The 18,143-nt window shown below is 38.7% G+C and overlaps 3 protein-coding genes across 5 annotated transcripts in view; all 3 read right to left on the bottom strand.

The window, feature by feature from the left end:
• LOC121956324 (E3 ubiquitin-protein ligase SMURF2-like) overlaps positions 1-4,635 on the bottom strand; it is a 100,998-nt gene extending 96,363 nt beyond the window's left edge. The window contains 3 exon segments of the mRNA XM_042504470.1: positions 3,018-3,060; positions 3,331-3,481; positions 4,463-4,635. Coding sequence (XP_042360404.1) covers positions 3,018-3,060; positions 3,331-3,481; positions 4,463-4,635 — 367 coding nt within the window.
• Positions 4,636-5,964: 1,329 nt separating this feature from the next.
• On the bottom strand, positions 5,965-11,805 carry LOC121956961 (importin subunit alpha-1-like). Its single transcript, XM_042505416.1, is given in 12 exon segments — positions 5,965-6,200; positions 6,286-6,435; positions 6,544-6,726; positions 7,571-7,804; positions 8,198-8,280; positions 8,283-8,460; positions 9,187-9,281; positions 9,374-9,642; positions 9,751-9,839; positions 11,212-11,352; positions 11,443-11,557; positions 11,778-11,805. Coding segments are annotated over 11 exon segments (1,569 nt in total). The 5' UTR covers positions 11,500-11,557; positions 11,778-11,805; the 3' UTR covers positions 5,965-6,110.
• A 1,260-nt stretch (positions 11,806-13,065) lies between these two features.
• LOC121956646 (nucleosome-remodeling factor subunit BPTF-like) overlaps positions 13,066-18,143 on the bottom strand; it is a 43,653-nt gene continuing 38,575 nt past the window's right edge. For all 3 annotated transcript variants that reach the window (XM_042504980.1, XM_042504981.1, XM_042504982.1), the window contains 2 exons: positions 17,338-17,524; positions 13,066-13,902 (listed from right to left, as the gene is read on the bottom strand). In XM_042504980.1, the coding sequence (XP_042360914.1) occupies positions 13,863-13,902; positions 17,338-17,524 (227 nt within the window). In that variant the 3' untranslated portion in view covers positions 13,066-13,862. The remainder of the gene's footprint in view (positions 13,903-17,337; positions 17,525-18,143) is intronic.

Here is an 18,143-nt window from a genome sequence, read left to right as displayed (position 1 = left end):
TGTGGTTATTCCGCTGCCATAACTCCCACTGCGTTTAGAAAACATTTGTGTGTAAAAACACAAAGCCTTGTACTACTTTGCCATGCCGTTAAATCATGGTTAAATACCTCGTTTCTGTTGAATCTGCACTTCTTGTCCAGGATTCAATATCTCCTTTAACACTGCCTGACTGGAATATGAATACGCCGCCTCACCGTTCTTTATAAAAGTTATTAAGTTATTAAGCAGCACAGAAACGGTGTCTGTATAAAAGGGACAGCCAGCAGGGCCGAGTTTCAAAGGGTTAATGTCCTTGGCCATCTTGCACCTCCAGCTCATTAAATCTCTCTTATTAACATCCCTCCATGTTGCTTCCACTGATTCCTAACAGAAACAGCACCAGCTTAAATATTTAACTTGGCCCTCTTCTGATAGAAAAGTCTGCTGTGGAATTTCAGGTCAGATCCTGAGCGTACATCAAAAAACAGGGCAGCTGTCGGCCTCTCCTCCCAGTCAAAACACCGAGCTCTCATGTTTTTGCTGTTTGTGTTGAGAAGGCACAAACCAAACAGCTGCAGGAGGGACGGACAAGATCACGCCGTAAAAGTACAACTTCATAGTGACCCGTTTTAAAGGGATAGTGCTGATGTTTTTTCCAGTGGGGGTGTATGGGGTGCTTATAGTCAGTGTGTTTTACACTTCGATCAATAAGTTGGTTTGTGTTATTATGAAACCAAAATCACACAATAACACAAACCAACTGATTCTCCATAGAGTCTGGCTTTGAAGAGAGCAATATAAGAGCTTAATTTTCCCGTTGGAAATCAGTGTCTGACATAAAAGTAAAGCAGAGAAAATACTCTCATTATAACATACTCAACAAATTTGGCCCCCAACTGGGTCCCCCACACCCCCATCCATTTTCTATTTCCCAATAAATATAAGTGATTCACACTGGGAATTATTTTTGTACTTTTAGTCCCCATAAGGTGCCAGAGTGAATAAAACAGCATCAAAATAGAGCTTATTTATAAAAAAAAAGTGCCAGTGGAGGATCCCCCAAACCCACTGACAGAGGTCCTAGCGAAGACCCTAATGTCCTAAAATCCTAGAAACATGACAAAATCTGAGAAAAGTCGTGCATTCCTAGAAACGTCTAAAATCTGAGAAACATCTTAAAATCCAAAAGATTTCCTAAAATCCAAGAAATGTCCTCAGATCCTTGCAATGTCGTAAAATCCTAGAAACATCCTAAAATCTTTGAATAGCTCCTAAAATCCTAGAAACACCCTAAAGTCCAAGAAACGTCCTACAGTTTAGGAGTGTCCTAAAATTCTAAAAATGTCCTAAAATCCTTATAATGTCCTAAAATCGGGCTGCTGCAACTGGCCCTTGGCATCCTGTCAATTTGCAAATGTAGTTTCCATGTTCAGGTCTACACTTCACCTGAGATGTGTGTGTATATATATATGTATATATACGTGTGTATATATATATATATATATATATATATATATATATGTATATATATATATATATATGTATATATATGTGTATATATATATATATATATATATATATATATGATATATATATATATATATGTGTATATATATATGTATATATACGTGTGTATATATATATATATATATATATGTATATATATATATAGTTAGATAGATAGATAGATAGATATAGATACATATCAGTCAACCGATATTATCAGCCGATATGAGCCTTTCACACACATATCAGAGCATATCGGTGTATATTTTTTTCCGATATGCAGCAATAAGAACAATTTTTTACAGACCATATAATGCAGAAATCAATGCTTGGGTGGTTTAAATGTTCAGCAATTGACTGATACTAAACAGTACTGATGTCTATTTAGCTATTTATTTGGTTGTATTTATTCTTTATTTGAACAGTCAGTAAAGACCGATGCTAAACTCTCATACAGTACTGACATTTAATTGTTTTTTATTCATTCTTTATTTTTGTTTGTGTGTCATGTTACATAAGTAAATTGTTAAATAAAAGCCTTCTGAGTACTTTTGCATAATGATATCTGTGCAAAATCATGCACAATCCACATAGAAATGATCTGTTTTCATTCCAGCTCAAAAAATCACTATATCGGTGGCCATATCAGTAATCGGTGAATTTTTCCACTATTGCTATCAGTCTCAAAAATCCCACATAAATATTTATATATATGAATGGGAGTTTTGTCGTGTGGCTGAAATAAGTTTAGTTGCAGCCTGCTTGTCCAAACTGGGAGCAGGCTGACTGACATCTGTTTTTAACACTGTCTATGAATTAAAAACCCCATGCAGCCCCACTTCAAAAAAAACAATCTGAACTACCCCTTTAACCACAATAACTACCCCGGGAGGCAGCTGTCTGTCTGTCTGTCTGCTCTCTTGCCCTCTCCTGTGACCTGTGGAGCCGCTGTCACCTCACCGAGGACCGTCGCTGCATAACGGCTTCACACGGCTAACTGCCAGCTAAGCTAACGTCGGCTAGCCAGTCTCACATGAGCCCGTCTATCAACAGGAGAGTGTCACATCTCGGTGCCCCTCTAACATCACACACGTTAAAACATACGTGTTCAATAAACATGCAAAACATTGCGCTCCGTGCTGCTTTTAATACGCGAGAACCACGTTAAACATGAAGCGGCACAATGTTTAAGCTAAGGGACCCGTGTTATGCCTGGTGCTGGTGGTTGCTGGCGACAATCACCGGGTTGCGACTATTTCCCGGAACAATAACAGTCAAATTCAGCTTCACTGAGCGTCACACCGGTTCGTTTACAAACATAAGCTAACACAGTAAAAACGGAGATATTTAAAATGTATTGTTGTTATAAAAAACTGTGGTATAAATCGCGGGTGAAAGAACCGGCGCTAAGCCAACTCCATGGCCCATGGGAACTGTTCCAGCAAATACACGGCGCCCTCCTAGCTTAGTGTGTGTGTGTTTGTTGTGTGTGTGTGTAGTACAGTTGGGGATTTAACAGCGTTGCTCTCTACCTGTTAATCGCAGCTTCACGGGGCCATTCCTCCGACTCCTTGGTTAGACATGTCCTCCTGGTCCCAGCCTTCACTGCTCGTGATAAAAAACGCGTCGTCAAACGTAGAAAAAAATAAGGTTTATCAACGTCTCCGCCAGTTTTAGACAATAATGGAGTCAAGGCATTGTGGCCCGGATGTGAACTGAACTGCCATCGCGATCCCTCACCAAAAATAAAAAAAAGAAAATACAAAAATGCTGCAAAGTGCATTTACTAGAAGTGACCTCTCCACGGTGGGAAAAAGAAACGAGCGGCTGCGTGTGGAGAGATACCGCGGTGTTTGTCTTCACATCCCCCGGCGGCAGCTCTGCCTCGGACCGAGTCCTCCTCTCCGAGAGTCGGGAGTTGAACTGTGGATCCTCCGGTCGGTGTGGATCCACTTCAGGGGGCTGCTGGTTGGAGCTGACCGGTGACGACAGCACGCTTTGGGGGAGTGAAACATTTCTCCAACATGTGGCACCTCACTGCAACTCACACACACACGCAAGTGCACACACACACACACACACACACACACACACACACACACACACAGATACAGATCCCAGTGTATCCGAGTGCTTTTACTCACAAATTTGAAGTAATTTTAATCAACATGAGTACTTCATGTCCTACCACCTTCTGCGTCTACTCCACTTCAGAGGGAAATATTTTACTCCATTGCAATTATCCGAGAAATGTTTTAAGATCCGAGAAATGTCTTAAAAACCCAGAAACGTCCTAAAATCAGAAAATCCTAAAATCCTGAAAATCCCAGCGTTTTATAATCCTAGAAACGTTCAAAATCCTAGAAATGTCCTAAAATCCCAAATAGCTCTAAAATCCTACAAATGTCTTAAAAAACCCAGAAACGTCCTGTAATCAGAAATCCTAAAATCCTGAAAATCCCAAGTGTCTTAAAATTCTAGAAACGTACAAAATCCTAGAATGTCATTACTTTAACTTTATTCTTTATTTCAGACCCAGTGGGATCCATATCACAGTTAAAAAGAAGGGAAAAAAAAAAACAAACAAACAAACAAACAAAAAAAAAAAAAGAAATGTCCTAAAATCCCAAATAGCCCTAAAATCCTAGAAATGTCCTGAAATCCTGGATAGCTCAAAATACTAGAGACATTCTAAAATCCTAGAAATGTCAAAGGCTTAGGTGGGCTGTTTGACATGTCCGTGCGCTAGAGCGGGATGTCACATATGTCCGCGATGAGGACTGTTGGACATGTCCGCGCGCTGGAGAGGACTGTTGGACATATCCCCACTGTAGCAGGCGCTGTGGGACATGTCTGCGCGCTAGAGCGGGATGTCGCATATGTCCGCGCTGGGGACTGTCGGACATGTCCGCGCGCTGGAGAGGACTGTTGGACATGTCCGCTGCGCGCTGGAGAGGACTGTCAGACATATCCCCACAGTAGCGGGCTGTCAGACATGTCTTTGCGCTTAGGTGGGGTGTTTGACATGTCCGCGCGCTGGAGAGGACTGTTGGACATGTCAGACATGTCTTTGCGCTTAGGTGGGCTGTTGGACATGTCCGTGCGCTGGAGCGGGATGTCACATATGTCCGTGATGGGGCTGTTGGACATGTTTGCGCGCTGGAGCGGGATGCAGACATGTCATATCACAATGAAAGCAAAGCTGCAAGCAGCGATGAAAGGGCCCTCACATCTCCACGTATGTCGGGATGCTAATGGGACACCAGCTAAAGCTGTTGTTCATTCTGTGAAAGTGGGATAACAGACGCAGAGATGTTGGACCCTGGAGTGAACTATTTCACGTGGTGTAGTCCTTCCAGCAGCAATAAGGTGTTAGTGGAGGGGACACAAATTCCATGTCATCTTGGTGGACATAATATGTTGCCCAAACCATGTAAATATCATGTAAATCCAATGAAAATCGTCCCTCAATGCTTACTTCCTCTTGTCAGTAGGTGGCACTATCATGACTGGTGAATATTGTCCTACAGATGTGTTCAAAGCAGGACTCTTATCTTAAAACAATGTCCTGTTTTATAGCGAGACATCAAAATTGTACGCCATGCTACGGGAAAACTGTAAAAGTTTGGCGTGGACCTTTGATAACTTTTAACCATGAAGCGGTTAGTATTGGACACACCCAATTTGAAGTCCATTGGATTAATCCCATAGGACAAGTTCGCAAATGTAGGCCAGAAATTGCCCAAAATCTGCTCAAAATTCAAAATGGCCAACTTCCTGTCGGGTTTGGGGGGTGGGTCTAAGAGGCTTTTTGTGCGTCTGGGTATGATACATAAGTGCACTGATTTTCTTAAATGTAGATTTAACTGGGCATTGAGGCTACACATTAGGGGGCACTGTGGAGCCATTTTGCCACGCCCATTTCCGAAACCACCAAAATACAAAATTTTCCACCGCACCGGATGCGTGTATTACTTTTCATGAGTTTTTGTACACGTTTAAGCCTCCAAAAATGCAATTCATTGGGGAGAAAAATAATTCCTTGCATTCACAAGAGGGTCCTCGTGCACGTTTCGTGCTCGGGCGCTAATCCACACTGGCAGTTTCCGTACATTTAGTATTTATCAATTCATTCTTGTTATTCAAAAAAATTACGAGTAGAGGAGCCCCACACCCCCCAAACAGAGGTCCTAAAATGTTATAAACATCTTAAAATCCTAATAATGTCCAAAAGTCATGGAAACAAAAGTCCTGGGAATGTCCTAGAAACAGCCTAAAATCCTAGAAAAACGTCCTATAATCCAAGACACGCATTAAAGTCTTTGAGACGTCCTAAAATCCTCAATTTTTTGACACAAGTTGCCATTTTTAGATATATGGTAACCATAACTACAATATTACTACCTACAACACTTATATTTCCATTTTTTAAAAGTATCAACAGACTGATTTAACCCCAAAAACATCAAAACTCAAACACATGATCTGACAACTTTATTTACAATCATGTTTTGTCGTATTAAAACAGTATGTACAGTACATACAAAAGAAATCCACAGTAACATGAACAGGACAAACAGCAGCAGTGAGGAACAGTACAGGTGACAGCAGACGTTAGAAAAGATTTAGAAATCGAAAGTGCTCCCGCTGTCGCCGACATGGAACGTGTAACCGTTGCTGGTTGCGTCCGGGGCGACACACTGCACCACCTCCTCCTTTAAAAACCACAAAGAAAAAGACAGTTAGGACGACTCATGGGCATAAAAGGCCATTTTAAAAATCGTCTTTTAGGACGCTCACCTCGTCCGAGAAGTATTTCTCGATCAGGTTGAGCGACGCTTTGTAGATCAACTCGTTCTCGTGAGACTGCAGAGCCTCGATTTTGTCCAGTCCGCCGCATTCTTCAACCATTAGACTCAGCTTGTCGGACTCCCCGATTTTATCCCCGGCCTGGCAGAAAAAGAAAAAAAACGCGAGTTTTATCGTCCGTGATCGAACTGATCCGATCCAACAAATCTGAAAACGCACACGTTTACTTCGACATGCAAGAGTACTCACGAGGAAGATGTTGGTGATGGCGTCCAGGATGACGAGGACAGTTTTGCTGTCCTTAGAGGACAGGAGAGACAGAAGAGGCTCCAGCACGTTGGCCTGAACCAGGTAGACCACCTGCTGAACGGTGCCCCCGCTGGTGAAGTTTGTTACAGCCCACACAGCCTCCTTCTGGGTTTTGTAGTCCCCCTGCAGAGAGAAGAGGGATGAAAAACTACAGACACCAGCGGACGTGATGAGACGACGGCTGCTGAGCTGAAAACTACAGATATTTAGTAGTATGCAATAAGAAAGATTCACTATTTTTTGAACTGTTTATTTTGAGATATTTGATACTTGTAGACATCGTTATGAGACTTTCTCAGACACCTAAATTGTTTTGAGACAATTTAACTGAATTAATTTTAAAATAAAGAAATAAATAAAAATAGTGAATAATAATATGTCTGTATGTTAGAACGTTTCTTATTACGGGAACTTATTCAATAAAATTAATTTAATGCTTTTTAAGACATTTACGATAATCTTAAAGTGTAAGACTGGATTTTTTTGTGTCTGTGATCATTGAATTCATATTCATATATTAAAACTAAGTAAGAGGGAAAGATTGAGGTTAATTTACATTTAACTCAACTCTCAAGTACAAAGTAAAGCTTTAGGTTCACTGGTTTCTTACATCAGAAATGTGGATTTTCATATAATAGAGTTTGACTCATTTTGAAAAAAAAAAAAAAAAAAAAAAAAAAAAAAGTATATTAAATTAAAAAAATAATAATTAAAAAAAAAAAATAAAAAAAAATAAATAAATAAATAAATAATAATAATAATTTAAAAAATACATAAATGTTTGGGTCAATTAAGTCTTTGCAAATTTCAATTTAAGCCTATTCAAAGACTTTTCAGGCCTAAATGAATTTAAGATTTCGTTCTGGGACTCTGAGGACCGGCTCGACACGTTCGAACGTCACAGATCAGCTGGCTAAAGTTGAAATTAGATTTTCCTCCGAGTGAAACCAATAAAACAAAAACGTACCCGCATGAGCATATCGATGATGTACGGGACGAGGCCGGCGTTGATGACCTCCTGGATCTGGGTGTCCTTCCCTGCTGTGACGTTGGACAGAGTCCAGGCTGCCTCCTTCTGGATGTTGGCCTTTTTGTGGCGCAGCAGCTGGGGGAACATGGCGAGGGCGCCGGCGTCCAGCACGGCCTGAGTCTGCTCATCTGTGCCCGTCACGATGTTACCGATGGCTCGCAGCGCCGGGGTCTGCGGGGACGAGGGCGACAGAGGTCAACGTACAACCTGTGAGGGGCTGCATCAAGGTGCAACGGCGAGCCGGAGACGTGCAAGACGCTGCCTCATGCAAGAAACAGTCTTTAAAAACGTGGGAGGGCGACAAGCAAGTTAACATTATAAGAAAATTCTAAAATAATAATAATAATAATAATAATAAAAAAAAAAAAAAAATAAATAACAATAATAATAATGATAATGAAGAGTTAAAAGAAAATGACTGGAAAATAAGCCAAAAAATAAATAAATAAAATAAAATAAATGACCTCGTGAAAGGGCTAAAAAATGTGATTATTTAATTAAGAGAATTATAAACATGGAAAGAAACGCCTTTCTGATGAACAAAAAATAAGATTTTATACGTACGACGACAGACAGCTCCTCGAAGCCGAGCAGGTTCACCAGGCGAGGAATTAAACCGGTCTGCACCATCACCTCGATGCGGTCATGGAGCCGTCCGTCAGGTACGACACGGCCCAACACGCGTCAGCCAGCACCTCCCGGTCATCGTGGTGCAGCAGGCGAACCAGAGCGGGTAAGATCTGCTGGACCGCCGTCATGGGCGGGGAGGGGTTCTTGTTGCGGCAGAGGTTGGACAGCGTCCACGTGACGTTTCTCAGGTAACCGGCCTGCGAGGACAGTAAAAGAGGACATGAGTTTGATTTGATGCAGCTTTTGATTGGGTTTGAGCGCCCTCTAGTGGGCAGTAAGGCGGCCTACAGGTATTACATATTTAAAATGTAGATGTAGTGTTTCTCAGATTTTTAAGGATTTTTTTAAAAACCAAAATCTAGTTTGATTATAATTTTTTAAAAAATCATATTTTTTCTCATTCTTTTTAAATTAGGTGATGCAGTTACAAAACAAGTGAAGGACTTAACAGACAAAAAAATGGGAAAAAACATGCAAAAAAAAAAAAAAAAAGAGAACAATTTACAACAGACACACAGCCAAAACAGCACTATGGTGCAACATACTGAGGGTGTTTTTCATTTTGTTTTGTTTGTTGTCTGTGTGTTACTGACTTTATTTGATTTTGTGTTTAGTGTCTTTGTAAAAAGCACTATAAATAAAAACGTATTATTATCGTTATTATTATGGGGGAGAAAAATAAATAAATACGCATTTTGTTTCTTATATCATCACTTTGTTATTTTATTTACTTTTCTAAATATATTTTTCCATTTTAAAAGGAAAAACAGCAGCTCAGAGGAGTTTTGACATAATGCTGCTTTAAAGGTTTGTTGCATTTCTGTAACTTTTTGTAATAAACTGCAAAAAAGTGGCGATGTCATGATTGTATGCAATAATCTGGGTGGAAAATTAAAATAAAAATAGAAAAAAAGTTTACTTACACTAAAGACAGACAGGTCGGGGACGGCCAGCAGACTGAGCAGATGAGCCACGGCTCCGTGCTTGATGACGCGGTCTCTGAGGGCGGACCCATCACCTAAAAAAGCAAAAAAAACAAAACATACATGACCTTTGCTTTTACCCAAATATGACCAGAATTTAGACAAAAAGATCAACCCTGCCGGTTACCGGCGATGTTTCCGAGGGCCCAGACCGCCTGCTCGCTGATGTGCTGGTGGGGGGAAGTGACCAGGCTGATGAAGGCAGGAATGGCCCCGCCCTCCACGACCGCCGCCGTCTGATCGGACGTCCCGGAGGCGATGTTGGTCAGAGCCCAGGAGGCCTCGAACTGGATCGGAGGAGAGTCTGCCAGACCCAGGAAGGACACAAACTTCGGGATCAGACCGGCGCTGATCATCTGGTTGATGGGCGGATTCTTGTCGCGGGACAGCAGCTTCCTGCAGTCAGGAGACGACCGAAAAGTGAGTCACGGCGGCTGCAGGTGGTGGTTTTGATTGTGCAGTAAAAAGGCTCATGTTAGGAGAGATTTGACGATTCGTCGTTACCGTGCAGCCTGCGTGGCCTGGAGCTGAGACTCAACGCTACTGCTGTTCACTCCTGTGAGGATCTCCTCAACCGTCCACTGCCTGGTGGCCTGGAGACGGTCACAAAAAAAATAAGTTAAAAAAAAAAAAGAAAGAAAGAAAGAAAAAGAAAGAAAAAAAAATATTTTTAAAAGAAAAAAAAAAAAAAAAAAAATATAAATATATATATATATATATTATATATATATATATAATATATATATATATATATATATATATATATATATAAATAAATATATAAATAAGTATTAATATAATTGTTTTAAAAAGATTTTTTAAAACTTATTTTAAAAGATGTTAATAGTCAGACATAATTCCTGAAACAATTAAACTATGGCATGTAAAAAAAAGTAAATAAATAAATATAAAATGTGTTGTATCGATGTCATTGTTTTTCTAAATACAAAATTTGACTGCCATAAACCATTTCTTTTGTAAAGCACTTTGTATAATTCTTTTAAAAAGCGCTATATAAACGGAGTTAATCATGATTAAATAAATAAGAATTATTATTATTATTATTATTATTATTTATTATTATTATATTATTATACACAGTCAAAACAAACACAATCGTGGTCTATTTGGACACGGCAACATTTAATAGACCATTTCAAAAAAGACAAACACATGACTGAGATTTGATAACTGTTATGATTCATAGCTGTGACGTCCCTTTGTGATTTTTTTTTGTTTTTATTCCTCCTAGCATTTATCAGTGTACATACTGTATGTTCAGAGGACTTGCAGCTGTATATAACAAAATATAAATAAAGAAAAACGTGTTTAATAAATAATAATAATAAAAATAAAACATTACAATTAAATAAAGAAGAATAAACAGGAGGTGGACAACATTTTGACTTTAGATTATGACATGCAACACATAACAACAATGTCCCTGCTGACGTCATCATTTTTAACTTTTATTACCATTGTCAGGAGTTGGTTTAACTAAACTGTAATTTTTTTTCCTAACCTAGTTTTGGACAGTTTAAATGTTGACAAACAATATTTTTCAGTTCAAAAAGACAAGATTATAGAGGTGTTTTTTTGTTGTATATAACAGCATTTAATTTTGAGAAAAACAGATTGAAGTAGACCGATTACATTTTATTTTAAGTATCAGTGATAAAAATTAATTGTGGAAAGAAAGTGTCGACATGGGGGGAACTTTTACTTTATAAAACCTCAGGGAGATATTTTTATTCATTAATTTTTAACTTGAAATATAGTTTGATGTATCTCAAATTGTAAATATTGACAAATATTTTCACATATTGTAAATGCATATATACAAATATCAGGTATCAGTCTCATTAACTATTTATAACCAGTCTCAGTACTGAAAAAACAGTATCAGTGGGCCTCAGAGTGAAGATGTGATGAGTGATGAGTTTTGATGAAGCTTTTTCGTCTCACCTGACAGTTTTGGGTCCGCTCCTGCAGAGGAGAAGTGGCCTCTTCAGGAAACGCGGACACATTTCTCCTCTTGAACATCTGATCATCTTTCTTCGCCTTTCGGAGCTCCACGTTGACCTCCACCCTCCTGCGGCGCAGCTCCTGCAACAAAGACGCAAAACTGTGAGAAAATGCTGAACTGAAGCGATGAATGTGAGATCTGATGCTGGAAATGACACAAAATAAACTCACGTTGGCATCTTTGCCTTTGTTCTTGAACTTGTTCAGACGCTCGTTGTTCTCAGACATTTTTTTTTACTTCCAGATCACAGCAGCAGATAAAATTTAAAGTTTTCTTGGTTTATTTCTGCAAATAAAAAAAGAAAAGGTTAGTTTAAATGCGCTGCCTCGTGACACAGAGACGCGCGGACACGTTGAGCTCCAGAGCGGCCGTTTGACGCTCAAACACGCTGACAGCTGCTTCAAAGCGGTCAAATATTTAACGCTACGCAAAATAAAAATACATTTTTAAAGATAAAATCAACTTTCTTTAAATAAAAGTACACAAACAGACGACAGGCGCTTACCTGCTCCTCGCGCTAAGGTTGTAATACCCAAAACGAGCCGCACAGACCTTTAAATTCCTGCAACAAAGCCTCCTGATTGGTCCGTTCGAGCGAAAGCATCCAGCCGCCTCCGCTGATTGGCCAGTTTCAAAAAATCACAGAGGACACGTGGAAAGTCGTCACCACACTGATAATATCGCGAGATTTCTTTATTTTTAAATCTGACTCTGGGTCAGCCGTCTTTATGGATCGGAGTGGATAAATCAAAAACAAGTTTAAAAATGTATTAAAAAAAACAACTGCATAATAAAATAAGATAAAACAAAATAAGACTGTAAAAATCCTAAAAGAACCGCACTTTTTTGTTAAAGGGGATAAAAAGCAGTAAATCCTAAAGAATCCTAAAAGTTATTTGAAAAAGATATCCATTAGAAAAAAAAGTAAAAATCTGTTAGTAAAAAACTTTTATAGAAATAAAAAAAATATATAAGGTATCCTACATAGTGTAATTGGAACCAATAAAAAAAATTAAAAACGCCCAAAAAAAACCCAAAAAAACAAACCATTTCTGTAAAAATCCAAAACATTTCTCCAATGGAGTCCTCCCATAGAAATTTTAGGAATTTATTCTCAGGAAAATATCAAAATCCTATCGTTTTGGGGTTTTTTTGGACTAGTGTTTATCTGTTTTATGCTCATTTTATAAACTTTAGTATTTAGTTACTTTGGAAAATAAATGAACACGGTTTTATTTTTATCAGCTAATATTATTAACAGAATAGTTGTTGAAACATTTCTATTATCTCACGGGGAAATATATTTATGAACAAAGACTGACAATGTCTCTTATTTCAGACGTTTTTCAAATGAACATTTAATGAAAAAAAAGCCACTAACTGGAGGACATATTTGTTATTATTATTTTTATTTTGTGATTATTTATTTTTGGGGTTATTTTTGCTTTAATAACTTTCTGGTGTTTGAGGTGTTGTTAAGATAAGGCGGTGTTTCGTTTTTTTGTTCTACCACAGAGGTTTGAGAGCAAAATAAAACAAAACAAAATAAACAAACACAACAACACTGTAACATACATGTATAGTTTTCTATATACTTGTATTTTCCATTTGATATTTGTACAAAACTGGTTAATAATAATAATAATAAATAATAATAATAATAACAATAAAAAATTCAATTTTATTATATTCTAATCAAATAAATAATAATAAATCTACCTTGTATCTTGTAATAATAATTTAAAAAAGACGACATCCATATGTCAATGTCAGCCACACAAACACACATGAAATAAATCAGTCTTTTCCATTTTATTAAGTTCCATATACATCAATATTTCTTCAGAAGTAATACAAAAAAAAGAAAAAGAAATCATAATCAAAGTCAAAATTTTGACTTTTTTTTTCTTTTCTTACAAACAGGGCAGGAACCTTCACATACACTGTTGATCCTTCTCGGTCCGTCACTACTGCAGAGCGATCCATTTACAATAGCTTATTACTGCACTTTCAGTAGGTTATACGAGTTTAACCAAGCAGACTACTGATGTCCAGATATTTAAACGACTGTCTTTCATGCCACTTCAGACGAACAGGTGAGTGGAGAGATGGGAAAACGTTCCACCGTGAGATCCCGATTTAGACACAAAACTCTTGATACATGATGCTCAGTGAAACTCCTTTGTTTGTATTTCCTATTTCTGATCGGACATGATGACCACGAGGATGGCCTGAGGGATTTTTAACGACAAAAAAAAGATAAAAAAAATAAACATGGAAATATGAGAGCTCCGTAAGAGTCTTTTCTCCGAGGTAAACTTTCTTCTGAAATGCCTCAGTTGCTCAGGTTGCTCACTCAGTGAAGTCCCACTGAAGAACACAGGTCCAAAAAGGTCCCCATTAGAGCCGAGAGGGCAGCTCTGCCTGAACAGTCCCGTGAAAGCAGCAGCAGCATCGGCGGCGGCGCCGGCTGCACCGACAGTCAGATCCCAAAAAACGCATGAGGAGGCAGAGTCTGTCACAGAGTTACAGTTCAGAAAGAGCCATTTTCTTGGCAAGTGCATTTTGTTTGAGCAATGTGCGGCGCTCTCTAAGAGGCTGACGAACACTGAAGCTTGTTGTTATGAGACCTACAGATGCGGAGAGAGGAGGGGGGGAGGGGAGAGTGGAGAGCCCGTCGCGTTATTGTCGTGACAAACAGACACAAGAGGATGCAAAAGGGTCGGCGCCATAGATGTACAAACACAGACGCCTCATCGGCCGCCGCGCTGGAGCGGCGAGACCAGCGTGGACACAATTACAGAGAACAGGACAGCTGCGTTTTTTTCTGGATAAAAAACGAAAAACGTTTTTATCTCTCAACTTGTTTTGCTTGGGGGCCACTTTTGTAAAATGACAAAAGCCCAGGGGCCAGGGGCCAGTCGCAGCAGCCCCACACATTTCTAGGATTTTAGGACATTGGTAGGACTTTGGGACATTTCGTGGATTTTGGGACATTTCTTGGATTTAAGGACGTTTCTAGGAATTTAGGCTGTTTGTAGCACTTTGGGATACTGCCTGGATTTTAGGACATTTCTTGGATTTTAGGACATTTCTAGGAATTTAGGAAGTTTGTAGGACTTTAGGACATTTAGGATGTTTCTAGAAATTTAGCACATTTCTGGGATTGTCGGGTCGCCCGTAGGATTTTAAGATGTTTGTTTTTTAGGACATTTCTAAATTTTAGGACATCTGTATAATTCTGGGACATTTCTAGGATTTTAGGACATTGGTAGGACTTTGGGACATTTTGTGGATTTTGGGACATTTCTGTTTTTTTAGGACAGTTCTTGGATTTAAGGACGTTTCTAGGAATTTAGGCTGTTTGTAGCACTTTGGGATACTGCCTGGATTTTAGGACATTTCCTGGATTTATGGACATTTCTGTTTTTTTTAGGGACATTTCTTGGAATTTAGAAAGTTTGTAGGACTTCAGGATGTTTCTAGACGTTTCTGGGATTTTAGGGTCGCCTGTAGGATGTTAAGATGTTTGTTCTTTAGGACATTTCTAAACAGTCGTAGGATTTTAGGACATCTGTATAACTCTTGGACATTTCCAGGATTTTAGGACATTTGGAGGATCTTAGGATTTTTCAAGGATTTTAGGCAGTTTCTTCTTTTTTAGGACATTTCCAGGATTTAAGGATGCTTCTGGGAATTTAGGACATTTCTAATATTTCAGAACATTTTTAGGATTTTAGGACATTAGGGTCTTAGCTAGGACATCTGTTGGGGATCCTCCACTGGCACTTTTTTGGATGAACAAGCTCTATGTTGATGCTGTTTTATGCACTGAATGAATTATAACGTTTTAAAGTTATTTATCCAGAGTAAAACACAGCTGCCCTGTTCGCCGTCATTTGTTTCCAGGCTCGTCTCGTCCCTCCTGTACGGCGTCCCCGCTGACGCGTCGCTGCACCGTGCCGACGGTCGGCGAGGCGTCTGTGTTTGTACGTCTACGGTCGGGATCCTGCAGCCATGTCGGTGTAATTTACTGGGAATGCCTTTAATCAGTGGAAATCTTCCACAAACTGAGGTTACTGTGTGAGGTGAGGAAGCTCCTCGCCTTTTGTAGTACATTTGTAGTACATTTTAGTCTAATAAAATAACATTATCTAAAATTACTCATCTCATCATTACTTAAAACATTCAGTTAGATACATCTCGCAACCACTGTACATGATAAAAAAAGAATGTGCATTCAAGACGACCACCTTCAACAGCTCAGACTCAAAGGGATGTAACACACAACTTCTCATAAATATCTCTATAATAAAATATGCAGCTTTACATAGACTTTTTTTAATATCTGGTAAGATTGACAATCCAACTGAGATGTAGAACAGAAAATAAATACAAGTTAGGAACTAAAATGCATTTAAAATCCCACTGATGTTGAAAAAAAGAAAAAAAAAGGCCAGATTTTGGGAAATGATGAGAAGAAAGCATGTCCCTCGATTACATGATTAACGCGCGTCAACATGGCTGCTGTTCAAACTGAATATTTCCATGGTTACCCAAAATGTTAAATTGGTAGCGTTTACATAAAAGCACATTTGGTGTCTGTGTGTGTTAATGATTGTGTTTTTTTGTTTTTGTTTTTCTGGAAACGGAAAGTTTCCATGTCATTATTACTAGAGACCCCAGCATCCAGTCCAGACTCCAGCTAGACTGGCCCACTTAAGAATCTGACAATCTGCAAGAAAGAAGAAAATGGGATGGCATAAATCAAAAGGCATGCAGCACAAATGCAAAGACGACACACGATACAGACGCAACACCGCACTGATGAATACTTCACCCCGAAAATGAACATTTGTGCATCAATAACTCAGCACATGTGTAACTTTGGATTTCTGGCATGCAGGTAAATTTTAACATCCGTCGTAAGGACGACACTCAACATTTCAGACGCACAACGAAATTTAACAGATGACTGAAGTGATTAACTGTTGGAGCTTTTTGACTTTACAAAATTTAAGTTACACAACAATATTTTTAATGTTATTTTATTTTTTGTGTTTTTTAACTGATTGATGAATTTTTCACAAAAAAAACTGAACAAACTGCTGCTGAGGAACAAACAACAACTCTGATAATAACTGTTCAAACAATAAATACTTTATAAAATGGTTATTGTACCACGAAATCTCATACGGCTGCAACCCTAGTTAACAATCACATAGTGACGTGTTTCAAAGTATACACGTTTGTGAAGTTCTGGGTATACAACTGTACGAATAAGACTTGGATTATACTGCATTATGACCGCTAACGACTTTTCTTAAAACTTGATTTTAAAATCATTTAAAATTATCTTTTGTACTTGCACCTCTTGTCTGCACTTTTGCTATTTTTAATGGTGATTTTTTAAAATTTTATATCATTTAGTAATTGATTTTATCTTGTATATCTTATCTCTTTTACTGTAAAACGTTTTTTTATATTTTATTGCTCTGTAAAGCTCTTTGAATTGCCTGTTGTAATAAATGTGCTGTGCAAATAAAGCTGCATTGCCTTGCATTAGTTGTATAAGAATTTAAAAAAAAAGATGTTTTGATATATTTATAGTATTGTTGTTAAATGTGGACCCTCTTTAACTTCAATTCATGATTAAAGATCAACTTTTTTGAATTCTCTACTCACTGTGGAGGAACAAAAAAACAACGTTTCCTTCAGGAATTCAAAGTAACACGTTGTGATTAAGTGACACACAGATGATCATTTTGTGCGTAAATATTCCTAAAGTTCAGTTAAGACATCGACATGACGCCTTAACGTCAGCGACAGTTTGAAGCCGACTCCAGCTACAAAATAAAACTCACTACATGCCAGCGGCATAAGCAAAAATATAACGTGAACGGAATAAATGCACAAACCGAGAACAGACATGACAGCAATGTGGCCGGAAACAGACTTCACAACATGCAAACATGAGCGTGGAAAAGGAGAGAAACGTGAGAACCTGGAGAGTCTGCAAGAGGAGGAGCAGGAGGAGGAGGAGCAGGAGGAGCGCCTGACCTTACCTGCTCGCTTTAAAACCTTTGAGCTTCTGTACAAAGAAGGCTTCGAGCACCTCGGCACACTGAAAGAAGGGCGTGTCGTTGGGGTTGTAATAGCGACAGTTGTCGAAGATTTTGGTCACGTCGGCCACGAACTCCGTGAGCTTGTGGTAATGTCGCTTTTGCAAACGGGTTTCCATTGTGGAAAAGTCTACGAGGAGGCAGAGAAAAATGTCATTTTAAGAAATACAATGCTCAGAACATTTCCTACATTAGAAAATATATATCATAAAATATCACGAACTAAGCGTGGTGAGAAATTTCAGTCGTTTTATGTGGATCATTTCAGTGTCGCAGTTTTCCGGAGCTGAAGAAAAGCCAGTCACACAGAACTGCTATGATTTCTTCAAACTCAATTTCTCTTTTCAAATTTTTAAGATATGATCTGTAAAAAAAAAATAACGGAAGAAACAATGCCTTAAAGGAATAATTTACCCCAAAATGAAAATTCAGTCATGATCTGCTGACTCTGCTGATCGGCTGGAGGTTCACGAGGAAAACGTGTTGCGCTCGTCTCCCGAATGACTGAAGCAAATACACAATAAAACTGTCCTGAAGTGTCCTGAAGCCCCGACATGCAAAGTTGTTTTGAAAAATGTTACTGGCGTCTTGTTTTTGGCCTTGTTGCAGCCTGTAGCTCCTGGTGTGGGAGCCACGTTCACATATCGAGACCAGCGAGAGCTCGCGGTATCTGCACACTGCAGATATAACAACACAATTTTTTTCTTTAAAATTTACCAAAAATTTTTAAAGAAAAATATTTCTTTAAA

The sequence above is a fragment of the Plectropomus leopardus genome, chromosome 17 (assembly GCF_008729295.1).
Source record: "Plectropomus leopardus isolate mb chromosome 17, YSFRI_Pleo_2.0, whole genome shotgun sequence".
In the NCBI taxonomy this organism is placed as follows: domain Eukaryota; kingdom Metazoa; phylum Chordata; class Actinopteri; order Perciformes; family Serranidae; genus Plectropomus; species Plectropomus leopardus.
The sequence above is the reverse complement of the archived record's forward strand: the minus strand, read 5'-3'. Positions and strand labels throughout refer to the sequence as shown.